This window comes from Lepeophtheirus salmonis, unplaced genomic scaffold (assembly GCF_016086655.4).
Source record: "Lepeophtheirus salmonis unplaced genomic scaffold, UVic_Lsal_1.4 unplaced_contig_546_pilon, whole genome shotgun sequence".
Taxonomy (NCBI): Eukaryota; Metazoa; Arthropoda; class Copepoda; order Siphonostomatoida; family Caligidae; genus Lepeophtheirus; species Lepeophtheirus salmonis.
Genome location: NW_027294859.1, coordinates 6,445 through 20,502, shown reverse-complemented (window position 1 = coordinate 20,502; position 14,058 = coordinate 6,445). Strand labels below are relative to the sequence as shown.

At 36.2% G+C, this 14,058-nt stretch overlaps 1 protein-coding gene across 1 annotated transcript; it reads right to left on the bottom strand.

Moving 5' to 3' along the window:
• Window positions 1-3,055: 3,055 nt before the first annotated feature.
• Window positions 3,056-13,669, bottom strand: LOC121131407 (piggyBac transposable element-derived protein 3-like). The gene is made up of 3 exons (XM_071893945.1): window positions 13,499-13,669; window positions 3,427-4,726; window positions 3,056-3,380 (listed from the first exon to the last, which is right to left on the bottom strand). The coding sequence occupies exons 1-3, from the start codon at window positions 13,667-13,669 to the stop codon at window positions 3,262-3,264; spliced, it is 1,590 nt and encodes a 529-aa protein (XP_071750046.1). The 3' UTR covers window positions 3,056-3,261.
• Window positions 13,670-14,058: the final 389 nt, after the last annotated feature.

The window sequence follows — 14,058 nt, the reverse complement described above, 5'->3', positions numbered from 1 at the left end:
ACAATTTTCGGCCTTGACGGTGTTATCAACACTTTATTTATGGTCTGATTATTTCTTTTTTTGGGCCATCTCCGGGTCTTCTAAGGAATAAGTAACGTTGAGCATTTGTGACTTGGTTTCTATGTTTGGGAGCATTTACGAGTCATTAAAGGGATCAGTTATTGTTGACTTAGAAGCTGATTTTCATTAGCCTCTATAGTTGGAGACCTTGAAGAGGAATTCTCCACAGTATAACATACATTGTTTGGGTAACTAGTAGGATAAAATTAAAGACCAAGTCAAGCTCGAGGTTATAAAGTTCAAGACGAAAATCAAAACTGAAACCCAGACCAGTATTTGTAGTTCTAGAACAAAACCGAGCGTATTAGACTCAATACCAAGAATAATAATTTTAAGTGTCGAGACCGAGACGAGACCAAATCCATCAGAAAGTAGTATCGAGAACCACAATACTATTATAAATTTCTACAAATTGATCTGATCGCAATTTTTTTTAATTTTTGTTGCGATATAGTGATATAAAGATCAGGACCTATTTCGATACTGCGATCAGCAATATAATATCACCATATAGCGATTGATCGCCGATCAGAAAAAACTCTGACCAACAAACATTGGTATTACCAATAGTTTGTTTCATTTTTGTACATTTCATAAATTAAAGAATACAAAGATCTTCATGCTCTTCTTACGTGGCTTAGTATCTCCCATATGAGAGCGATGGAGATCTGTTAACAAGGTGATCTGTGCTTTGTGGTTCTTCCATGCAAAAATGGCCTATGACCTGTATAGGCTTGAACAAGTAAGTTCAATGTTTTGACGCAAAAGTTGTACAGTCTTCATTTTGGTTTCTTCAACATGGGATGTGTATATTTCATTCTTTAATCTTCCCTATATCTATTGCATCAAACTTCAAAGAATGAGTCTCCCACCAACTTCTTTATGTAGCTAGGAAGTGATTCAACGCACAAACGATTTTGATCTTCAGTTCCACTCTTTGCAAGATAGTCTACAAATTAGTTTCCTGAAATATCTTAATGGCCTTCGCACCAATCGAAATATATGTGTATTTTCCATTTTCCGATATTTAATATTTCTTTGCACTTCTTCACTGTATCACTTTTTGTAAACAGATTTAGAATAGCAGCAATTACAAATTAAGAATCTGATCGAATTATTATGTTTCTGATAGCTTGTCTTGGTTAAGAAGATACACCACTAATTGTGTGATGGGGATTATTTCTGCTTGGAGACTGATGCTTCGTTATTCAATTATGTTGATGATTGATGAATTGACATGTCACCTCAAGTAATAGCCCATTCCACACATGTGTTGCCTTCTCATGCCTTGAGAGCCGTTTGTATATATAATTGTATCAGGGTGTTCAACTTGACGATTGTCGATCAATATATGATAAATAGTCACTTACTTTATTCAATTAAACTTGATCAAGTATTCTATCGCAAAGGAAACAATACTCACGACACCGACACCATCCCAAGTGCCCCAGAGAAAATGCTTTGTTCTCCATCTAGAATTCGTTGCTTGCGCTTGTATGTAGAAGTTGAGGGGAGTTATGCACAACACTGCCTCCATTCCCGTTGTTGATGTTGATCAGTGGGTATGAGTCATGCCCAAGAGTGATTTTCTCATAATGGTAGTTGATGTTCTTATTCCACCTTTCTTTGCAATATCAGTGTGCCCCCATAGAAGACGCCCATAGGTGGTGATTGATTTGATCATGGATTCGTAGACCCAGAGAATTTTATCTGACGTTAACCCCCACTTTTGCCCCGTGACTGCTATGTCATATAAGGGAACATTTTGCAGCTTTTTCTTTCAGGTGTTTTGTCCAAGTGAGTTCCATCCATATATAATTTTGAATATTATTTAGATCTTAATTTATATGCTTTTGAGGATGCAATAGCACTATTTGTTTTCCCACATTCTAGAACCAAATTTATAGCATCCTGCATCTCATTGGCAAAGGTACTAGGATTTTTACCAATTATTAATATAAAGATATCATCTGCATAACCTACAACTTGTACTGCACCTTCTTTAAACTCGGTCAAGAGGGTATCCATAATTATATTCCACGCCATTGGAGATCAAACTCCCGGTTGAGGATTGACGTAGATTTTTTCAATTTTTCATTTAGCCGGTACTGTTTGTGAGTTGAGAAGGTCCGTTTACCAAGATTTGATGCTTTCTGGTATTCCCAGCATTGTCATTGCTGTGTTTGCTGAGTGAATTGTATGTAATCAAACGCACCTGTGCAGTCAAAACTGACAACTAGTGAGCATAATTCTTTTGAATCCTTTAAGGATGTGGTTTGAGAGGTTGAATTCTCTATATGATTTTGCTGAGCTGAAGTCGTCTGTATCTGGTATCGGTAAGTTATTGGCAAGGATTGAGCATTGATTGCCCGTATCCATTAGGTATTTTGAGGAGAAATTGAGTATTCGATTGGTTTCTGACCTTGAATCAGTCTTTCAATATCTTTAGCACTTTAAACTTTATTGCAGAAATGTCTTCATGAATCTTTCTTCTCTTTTCTGAGTACTGCGTGATATTTGTTTTCTGTTTTTTAGTACTCTTCCCTGCGTGGGCTATAATTACACTTAGGTTCAAGTTTGTTGAGTTTGTATCTCAAGCTGGCAATATGTTTTGACCACCATGGTACTGATTTGGCAATTGTTGCTCTTCTTAATAGTTAGAGAATGTCAAGACCCTTGATTATAACATCATTTATTGATTCCGCACATTGATCTTGAATAATTAATGGAGAATAAATACAGAGAACACATTTATAGTTGTATTATGTTTATTTCATTTAACCCTATAACGCCTAAATTTTTTGTATGCCCCCCCCCCCAATTTTTTTTTTTTTTTTCATATTTGAGGGTTGGGAGTAAGAATAAAACAACAAAAACAAATTTTGCCTTTAAATGAGCATTTTACTGAAAAGTCAAGAATTCTTGACATTCGTCCATGTAGAGAGAAAATGTAATTATTGAAACGTCAAGATTTATTGACATTCGTCCTTTGAGTTAAAATATTGAAACATATGAAAATATTGTAAAACATAAACAAATCCGTGTAGATAATTATATAAAATAAATCCTTTCATATTCGGAACAATCAAAAAGGCTAACATTTATTCTTAGAAATTTTAAAGCCAAAAAATTATGTGAAATCAGTGTTTATAATTATATGAAATACTTGGAGCAATGAAATAATGATTAAATATGGTGTTTCTATTTCTTGTGGAATTCTTTATAGCAGTTTCTATTTCTAGTGAGGCAAAGGTTCACCTTACATTTGCTACAATAAATCACAGTGACTCCTTTACATGTAGGATATTTGCATCGTCCCCCTTTTTCAGTAATTTCAGGCATGTGATCATGACCATCAGGATCGAATTTCAGATCCAGGAAGAACTTGGGTAGCGTGCCCTTTACGTTTTTTCTCCGCATGCATCGAATCAATGCTAGTCGAAGGGCGACCGCGTTTATTTGCAGTTTTACTTGGGCCTTGACGTAAAAGTGCTTTAGCTACTAACATTTTGAACTCTTGCAGCATCATTATATTTTTTTCAATAAGTCCAATTGCTTTAGAATCTCTTCTGTAGAGCAACCATGCATTTACTATAGATACATCAATGAAGTGAGATATTAATTTATGGTAATATTTCTTTGATCTAGTGTGGATCCTGTACAGAGCAATAAGTGAATCCATCAAGTCCACCCCTCCCATGAATTTATTATACACTTTCACTATTGCAGGACATGGTATCATTGTGATTTCCTTCTTCTTTTTGTCAAATCTTTTACATTCTTCCAGTGGTAGAGCAGAAGAAAAGGTTGACAATAGATTGACACATTTGTTGTCTAGCCACTTTACAGCTCTTACTTCAACACCATCAACCAATGTACTGACCTCTTCATGAGTCCCTCTTCCTTTCTTCATTAGTTCTTTGTCAGTATGAAAAGGAACTCCTGGTAAACGAACTTGTCTGACAGTTCCCAAACAGTAAATCTGTTTTTTTGCCAGATTTGTTACAAGAGGGAGCGAGGTAAACCAATTATCATGGTACAGCAAATGATTCAAACCCACAGGTATGGTCTGTGCAAGTTGTAATACAATATTAGAGCTAGCACCCAAGTCAGGTTCTCCCTCAACCGGTTTGAGTGGACCATCACATACATGGAAATCATATAAAACACCATCTGAACCGCAAAGTGCCATGATTTTATACCCCCACTTATGTGGTTTAATTGGAATATAATGTTTCAAAGAAGATTTTCCTTTGAAAGGGACAAGTTGTTCATCTACACAGAGCATCTGTGGCATGGGAATTTTCCTAAATTTACTTTGCAAATGATTGATCAGAGGCCTTATTTTGTAAAGTTTGTCATAGTTAGGATCACCATATTTTGGAGCTTGTGAATTGTCATTGCAATGGAGATTTGACTTTATTTGTTCCCATCGATTTCTGCTGAATGCCTCTGTAACCATTTCACATTGGAAATGATTGCTCCAGTAAAGTCGAGAGTTTGATAATTTTACCATAGACATAGCTAAAAGGGTTCCAATGAACTGTTCCAACTCATTCACATTGAGTTTCAAGGGTTTGTTGGGTTTTTCTTGCAAAGCATACAAATTTGTTTGATCTACAATATGAAGTAGAATATCAGAACTAAAAAAAATCTTCGAAATACTCTATTTTAAAAAATAGTTAAATAATTATGTAATTTTTAAAGTGGTCGATGAATTAATTTATTTAATATGAAAGGAGAGTCATAGACACATGTCTATTCAATATGGCCACCCATATTATCCACTACTGACTCCAGCCTGGACCGGAACCTGCTGCATGACTTGGCAATGAAGCTCTGGTTGAGTTTGACACAGGCATTCTTGATAGCAGACTTCAGCTGTCCCTTGGACTTGTATTGGACTCCCAACAGCATTCCCTTTAAACACCCAAACACTGCAGAGTCAAGCAGCGAACAATCCAGCTAGTGAGGCGGCTTTTCTTAAGCTTATTCAGAAGAATCTTCTACCTTGCGATGCGGTTTTCCTTGTCTACAGACTTGAGGGCTTGACGAGGGATTCTCTTGTAGACCTTAAGGGCAAGATTTTCCTCAACAAGCCGGTCCATGGTCCTTCTGCTGACGTTGAACTCCTGGACAGGCCGCTGACGGTAAGATTGCCTTTCTTGTCCTCACATACTTTTTCACGGCAGCAACCATTTGGTTCAACCTCAGAGGCCTTGACTTAGATCTTGTGGTCGCCTCAGGAGTCTGTTTGGCTACCTTGCTGTAAACGGTGGTACGGCTGCAGTGCAGAACCTTGGCAATTTCAGTGGGAGTTTTTCCCCGCGTGGAGAGCTCCAAAATTGCGACTCGACGCCTCTCTATATTATCGGCTGTAGTTTTACTCTTGCTATTTAGATTCTGCTGGAGTTTTGTTTGTAACTAGTCAAGACCCTTGTCTCGAAGTATAAACCGTCTTCAACTCAATAAAATCAGGAATATGTACATGGCGTAAAATTTAAAAGAGTGTTCAGTTTTAGACACGCACACCTGCAGACAGATATTTGTGTAATTTCCTAATTTTATGCTTACATTTAAAAACAAATAAAATTCAGACTCTTTAAATAAATATCTGTGATGTATCTTATTGTAAAAATTAGAAAACATTATTATTCATAATGAAAAATTGAATTTTCCAAGCTTAATTATGTAAAATGATTGATTACGTAAGATCTAGATACCTTATGGAGCCTAATGACGAAACAAGCAAAATTTGAGGATTGTGGCGTCTTTTCCAAGCTCTGCAGTTCTGCTAAAGAAGGCAGATAATGAAATAAATAAAAAATATTTTGAAAGCCATGACTCTAAGGCTCAAAGAATAGAAAAATTTCAGAAGCTCCGTTAAAGATCACTATCCTTCTTTAGAAGGTCGTCTGTTCTATTCGGCACAATGCCTGATACGTATGGAGACTCTCTTAGGGATGCCAGGAAAACCCTCTTAGTCTCAGCTCTGAAGGGACCTCTTAAGACATTCGTTCTTAAGGAGGAGTTGTAAGGTTCGGCTCCGAGCCATTTGATGTTTAATCCAGCATCAATTAAAATGATGTTAGACAATGGTAAAAACAATATAGCTTTGTCCAACGCAATGCAGAGGGGTTTTCGAATATCAGAAAAGACCTAGTGTCGGAAGCGTCTACTGACATGACTTCCTTCAGAATTAGCTCCACCACATTTTGGGCATGCAACAAAATCCTTCCAGAGCATTCAATCCCTTGAATTATCTTCATTTCTTCAGAGGCAGGTTCTTCTAGATAAGTGGTTCTTTACTGGGAGTGCGAGGATGCCCTGTAGGAAATTTACAATTTCTGAGGGATAATGGTCGGGTAACCTTAAAAAGTGAAAAATTCTTGTAATCAAGAAGGCATTGTGTAGCGTGTGAGCTTCCACTGTGTTCTGTGCGTGCGCATGTTGCTGTAGATATCGCCACCAGTGATATCACAAATAGCTATAACCAAGTCGATTGGTAGTTTCACAAGAGTACGAATACGTGCGCGTGGTTATGTGTTCGGTCTGTGAGTGAATGTGGTGTTAGTACATGTCAGTCACGGCATAAGCCTGCTTCGGCTTCACACTGTTAGTTTCTGTGCAGTCATCTGCCGAGGTAGAACTAAGAAGGTATGTATGTGTACTGCCTCGTGCAGTATATATAGTAGTAATACTCTTTTCTCATAATTTGAATGCCATGCTATAATAATTAATTAGCTCTCAGTGTTCATAGTTTATAACATTTTCTTTGTAAAAATCAAACATGGAAAAGCTTACAATATAATGTATAGATATGTATCAAAGACATGCACACTATACTTTTCTTTTGTAGGCATACACCAGTGTTTAAATATAAAACAAAACAAATGAAATTGTATAAAGTAATAAAGTCATAACAAACACTTTTATTGTAGCTTCAATTTTGCCCTGTTACTTTTTTAAGTTAAGGAAACACTCATTACAGGCAGCTTTGCCTTTTGTCTCCCTCTTGCAAATAAAAAACAAAAAATAACAACAAAACTCTTTTTTTTCAGTTTTATCATCTGTATGTCCAAAAAAACGAATGTAAAGGATGGTACACAACGTCCATCCACAGTATATCCTATACAGCACCATGTTCTCCTAGCAAATTTGAAGCCATCAAAACTCGATGAACATTTTAAAACAGACATGGATGTAAGGATGCAATGATAGTGCAACATTACGAGTCAAAAGTGCTAGGTTTGAATTGCAAAGGAATTGGTCAAGCCGTTTGCCTTGAAATGGCAAAGACTGTTCTAGGTCAGGAAGCTGCGAGAAAACTGCAACAAGTCTTTATCAAATGATGTAATCCGTGACCGAATCGTCGACATGAGTGATGATAGCTTGGAGCAAGTTGTTGATGACTTCAAGGTCAGTCGAGTAAAGATTAGCCTACAAGTGGATAGGTCAAAAGATGTGTCAATTGTCGTCAGCCAGTAGTATTAGTCCAGTACGTGCAGAACAATAAAGTGGAAGAAAGTTTTCTCTTAACCTGTCACTCACTGAAGACAACATCAAAAACCATAGATTTTTTCAGTATGATAAAAGAATTCCGAACAAGATACCAACTTCATTTTGGGAGGATTGGTTCTATATGTACTGATGGTGCACCAGCCATGCTAGGCGAGCGTTCAGGGTTTACTGCATTGACGATAAAAGAAATTCCTAATCTGAAGATTACCCACTGATTTTTTCGTCGGCACGCTCTTGCCGCAAAAATATTGCCCCCAGACCTGATAAAGACTTTGGAGATTGGTGTGAAGATTATGAATATGTTTGGTGGTAGTGCTCTGAATCATCAACTGTTTCAGTGATTTCTGAGGAAGTGTGTCAGGAACACAATGTCCTGTTGTACCATACCGAAGTGAAGTGGCTGTCACGTGGGCGTGTGGTAACCTGTATGTTTGTATTGCGAGAAGAAATTCATCAGTTTGTCTATGGAATGGGATTAAAACTGGTTGGATATTTTGATGATTCTGAATTGGTTCAAATACTTACCTATTTCGCTGATGTATTCACGCCACTGGATGTGCTCAAACGCTCACTAAAGGGAAGAGGGATGAACATTTTGTTGCAAGTGAGAAGTTGGCTACATTCAAAGACAAAATTGTTTTGTGGATGAGGCGTGTAAAGAAAGGGAACTTGGCAAATTTTTCTTCCCTCTAAGAAACAGTCACAGAGGAAGCTTCCCTACATCCAGATTTTGTTACAAAATTGTTGAACATCTGCAGATACTGTGCACCTCATTTGATGACTACTTCTCATGCGGAGAGCTACAACACTGTGACGACTGGATTCGGCACCCTTTTATGCAGAATATGGAAAATTTTGATGATGAGACCAATATCAAGGAAAATCTCATCAAACTGAGAAAAAAATCTTGGAATCCAAATGGAGTTATTTAGGAGCACTTCTGGGCTTCTCAGTTGGAAACGTATCCTGCAATGGCAAAGAAGGCTCTCACTGTGCTCGTGCCTTTTGCGACTATTTACCTCTGCAAGACTGGAGTTTCCTGTCTGATTCACATCAAAACCAAGAGCAGAAAGCGGCTGGATCCTCACACGAGATGCGAGTGGCACTAAGTACCAAGATACCAAGATTTAATGCCCTTGTAAATAGAAAGCAACAAAGTCACTGAGTTTGGTGCTCAGCCATAATAGTTGACCACACATAATGCCAGCTATGTAAATAAAGAATTAAATACATGATGGTTTTGTTGCTTACAGATTATGATATTAATATTGTTTTTCATCAATTCTGGAAGGGGGTGCGAGATTCCTTGCAACTGGGACATCTCAGGTAAAATAACATATAATACTCTTAAACATAATATATATATTTTATTTTAGACTTTAAACCGCCACGCAAATTACGAGTAATATATTTAAAAATTTTACTTCAATTTAAAAAAATATATATAGCAACTCAATTAATAGTTTTCATAGGTTCATAATGGTAAACAGTTGGAATTGAAAATTCCACCTTCTTTTCCATGACATCAAAAAACTCAAACAAATAACGTCAGATAAACTATATAAATATAATCTAAGAGACAATTATTAAGATACAATACTAACAAAAGCAAGAAGGATAATCCAAAGAAACGTAACTCCCTAAACTTAATCAAAACTCCAATCCGAGACCAAAAAGATCAATCATCTTACAGGCACTCAAATTTACATAATTTTACATTCGCTTCATATATATTAAACAGAGCTAATTCTAATATTTTATAAAAATAAAATTTACAATAATTAATTATGGTCATAATAAAAAGAAAATGTCATGTGTGTTTGGAATACATTAGGAAGGGCAGCGATACGTGTTCAAGAAAATACAAGCTCTTATTCATTCTATGAAAATTAGAAATAATTCAAGTAATGGATAATTTAAGATTTATCTTCCTTAACAAAAAGGAACACTAATATCAATCCTGTCGATGTATATTGACGGAGTTGAAAATGGTCATCTTAATTATACTTTGAATCCCAGATTAAATCAAGAATTTTGTAGTTGGAAAGTTGAGACGAATCTACTTTAACATGTGAATACTTAAAGTGAAATATTTCTTAAGCTATTTAATTTTCATCTATTAAAGTAAATAATTGTACCTTTATTTTTAATGTTTATAATAAGTAATAATGAAAGCTGAAAAATATTTTAGAAGTTCTACGAACACAACCAACAGACGGATGTAACTGACCGGAGTAAAGCCAATAAGAAAACCTTTGGATTGGGGGTACAATCATGCACTAAACATATATGCTATAAGGGAGTACCCTTAAAAGGATGTACATAGATATAACTAATAAAATATATCAAATCCTAAACCAAAAGATTACTATCTATTTGAAACAAATCCCTACGTCATGATCTAAAAGTATAAAAAAGACAATACATAAAACCACCCCTCATTCAACTTGTACTCGAGGACGAAGTTGATTAATGTGTCTTTTAACCATACCTTGTGGGATCTGAACAGACCACAGCACATCTCCAATCTTCCCTAGTATCACTCCTGCTACCCACTTGGGCTGGCGAGGGCCGTACCAACGGCACCACACGGCCATTTTGATTTTAAACTCTTTCATTCGTGATGATAAAGGAGGAGGAGACGGAAGGTATCCATCCAATCAAGTACAAATACGGCGTGCGCCCAACCAATCAGCTGACGTAATCCCACATTCTAACGGCGTTGCCCTGAAGGCAAACAAGATTTCCTCAAGTGATGCTCCCATATTCTTCTTGATTCCATTTTTAATCATCCTTACTCCTCTTTCAGCTTGCCCATTGGACTGTGGATGATATGGGAGAGAGAAGGAATGGGCTACCACCCATTGGGACATCTTTACTTTGAAAAAATCACTTGTTAATTGTGAGCCTTTGTCCGAATGTATTTTCTTCAAGAATCCAAAACGCGAAAACCACGCAAAAAGTTGCCTAAGCGTAGCCTCTGACGATGTATTAGTCATGTACGCCGCTTCTATCCACTTGGACCCAGTATCCATTAGTATTAAAAATCGCCGGGCCAGAGCACTCTCCTAACATGTGCCACAAGCACACGCTGACAGCTGTTTCAAGACGAAAATCAAAACTGAGACCAAGACCAGTATTTGTAGTTCTAGACCAAAACCGACTGTATTAGACTCAATACCAAGAACAATAATTTTAAGTGCTGTGACCGAGACGAGACCAAGTCCATCAGAAAGTAGTCTCGAGAACCACAATACTATTATAAATTTCTACAAATTGATCTGATCGCAATTTTTTTAAATTTGTTGCGATATAGTGATACAAAGATCAGGACCGATTTCGATACTGCGATCAGCAATATAATATCCCCATATAGCGATTGATCCCCGATCAGAAAAAACTCTAACCAACAAACATTGGTATTACACGTAATTTGTTTCATTTTTGTACATTTCATAAATTAAAGAAAATCTTCATGCTCTTCTTGCATGGTTTCGCTCTCATATGAGAGCTATGGAGATCTGTTAACAAGGTGATCTGTGCTTTGTGGTTCTTCCATGCAAAAATGGCCTATGACCTGTGTAGGCTTGAACAAGTAAGTTCATGTTTTGACGCGAAAGTTGTACAGTCTTCATTTTGGTTTCTTCAACATGTGATGTGTATATTTCATTCTTTAATTTTCTATCTTTTGCATCAAACTTCGAAGAATAAGTCACCCACCAACTTCTTTATGTAGCTAGGAAGTGATTCAACGCACAAACGATTTTGACCTTCAGTTCCACTCTTTGCAAGATAGTCTACAAATTAGTTTCCTGAAATATCTTAATGGCCTTTGCACCAATCGAAATATATGTTTATTTTCCATTTTCTGATGTTTAATATTTCTTTGCACTTCTTCACTGTATCACTTTTTATAAACAGATTTAGAATAGCAGCAAATACAAATTAAGAATCTGATCGAATTATTATGTTTTTTGATAGGTTGTCTTGGTTAAGAAGATCCACCACTAATTGTGTGATGGGGATTATTTCGGCTTGGAGACCGATGCTTCGTTATTCAATGATATTGATAATTGATGAATTGACATGTCTCCTCAAGTGATTAGCCCATCCCACACATGTGTTGCCTTCTCATCTCATCTCATTTAGCCGGTACTGTTTGTGAGTTGAGAAGATTTGATGTTTTCTGGTATTCCCAGCATTGTCATTGCTGTGTTTGCTTAGTGAAATTGTATGTATTCAAACGCACATGTGCAGTCAAAACTGATTACTAGTGAGCATTGTTTCTGATGTATGGCTTTTTCGATTAAATCTGTTGCTTGGGATAACTTCTTCTAACTTCTACTGTAAAATTCTTTTGAATCCTTTAAGGATGTAGTTTGAGAAGTTGAATAGTCTAAATGACTTTGATGAGATGAAGCCGCCTTTACCTGGTTGCGGCAAGTTATTTGCAAGGATTGAGCAATGATTGTGCGTATCCATTAGGTATTTTGAGGAGACCAATTGAGTGATCGATTGGTTTCTGAACTCGGATCAGTTTTTCAATATCTTTAGCACTTTCAGCTTTAATTTAGAAATGCCTTCATGAATCGTTTTTCTCTTTTCTGAGTGCTGTGTGATATTTGTTTTCGGTTTTTAGTACTCTTCCCTGTGTGGCCTATAATTACACTTAGGCTCGAGTTTGTTGAGTTTGTAACTCAAGCTGACAATATGTTTTGTCCACCATGGTACTGATTTGGCCTTTGTTACTTTTCTTAATGGTAAGTAATGTCAAGTCCCTTAATTATAACATCATTTATTGATTCCGCACATTAATCTGTCACACCTGCATTGGGAAGTACTTCAAGTAGTGAAACAGTTTCTATGTGACGTCTGAATATTTCCCTGTTACCTTTTTTGAAGTTTCTTGACTTTTCAGCAATTGGCTTGTACTTTCCAGAGTTAATAACTATGTATGGATGATTCGTCATTCATGGTTGCAGATCTACATTGCAATTCTAAAACTTATTATGTCGGGAATCATCTTCTAAATAACTAAATTGCTAGTCACCATATTATAATATTACACTAATAAAGATCTCCACACAAATTAATTAATTATAGATAATAAATAAATTTTTGCCATAAGAGTTTATTAATGTAAGATATTTTATTTAAGAAAATTGTGAAAATACAATAAAATAATAATAAATTTTTTAAAGTATTGAACAGACAAATAATTAATCAATTATAATATTTGATTCCATATTTATAAGTTTTTTTGGATAGGCTCAAGTATGGGCAGTCGGTGTATTTTAATCCTAATGTAACTAGAAAGTGTTTCAATTGGACACTCCAAAAGTGTTGTGTGTCCACAATTTTCTGATCCAATAGGAGATGAGGCATTTCCAAAATTTACCAAATGATATCACGCTAAAGCCACCATAGTTTATTGGATTGTGCATTCTTTGAGTTGATATATTTTTCTTCCTTAAGATTTTAAGGAAAGAATCTTCAATGACATTCATCTCAGAAGTCATATTTGGTCAGAATGGAGATATTTGTAACAAGTGCGTGATTTTGGACACAATGTGCGTGTTCCATGTGCTTATTCTATCCCATTTGCATAAATTTAGGTGAGTAATTCCGGAAAGGTTGCAGGATACATTTATAAAGTTCCCATCCGATTCTCGAAATTGAATTGTTGGTTTGAAATTCCCGTTGATCAGCAGTGTGAGAGCCGTCAGGATTGTGTTCTGGTTCACAAGAAGGGGTTTTCTTCTTTTGTAGTTTTAAGATGACAATTTAAGATTTAAATTGACAATGACCTCTTTGGATTGTAGACATAAAGGGAAAAATATTTTTGTTAGAAAGAGCACTTGTAGAATTTGTTGGGAGTCAGTTTCTGGTAGTCTTAAGATATCTTTTTGGGACAAACTGTTCTTCCTCTTAGTCTCAGGTGAAGATTGTGCTGTTGTCCATCTACTTTTATTATATTAGATTCCTCTTCCCTTGGCCCTTGTTCCACTTCAGAGGTGGACAATTTCTGTCCATCTGTTTTATTAGTGACACATCGTATTTGTTCTTTCACCACGTATTCCTCCCTCATTTGGAGTTCTACAGTGTTTTTTTTTAAGTCGTTGCGTCCGTTTGTGCAATGTAAAGTTCTTCTGTTGGCTTTTATGCACTCGAACGTACCTAATGAAATGAGTTCAGAAGTTTCATTCCATTTATTTTCATTAATAATTCTGATTTTTTCTTTCAGAACTTGTGTGTATTTGCTTATTTCCAGTCTTTTTTCGGTGCAATTCAGCTGAGGAGGATGTCCAAATCTAAAACATCTTTGCCATTATAGTCTAACTCTGGGAAATCAGAGATTAACTAGACTTTCATCCACATATACTATTTGGGGCATATTAAATAATCCCCTACCACCTCAAAAGTATAATTTGAGGTCCTCCATTTAATTTTGTAATTCTTGAAGCATTCCTCCGCATC

Coding starts and splice junctions, on each gene's coding strand:
- LOC121131407 (XM_071893945.1), bottom strand. CDS start 13,669: ATGAGGGAGGAATACGTGGTGAAAGAACAAATACGATGTGTCACTAAT. Junction 4,727..13,498: donor TGAGACTAAGAGGAAGAACA/GTTTGTCCCAAA, acceptor TTTTTAAAATAG/AGTATTTCGAAGATTTTTTT. Junction 3,381..3,426: donor AGTTCTTCCTGGATCTGAAA/TTCGATCCTGAT, acceptor TTACTGAAAAAG/GGGGACGATGCAAATATCCT.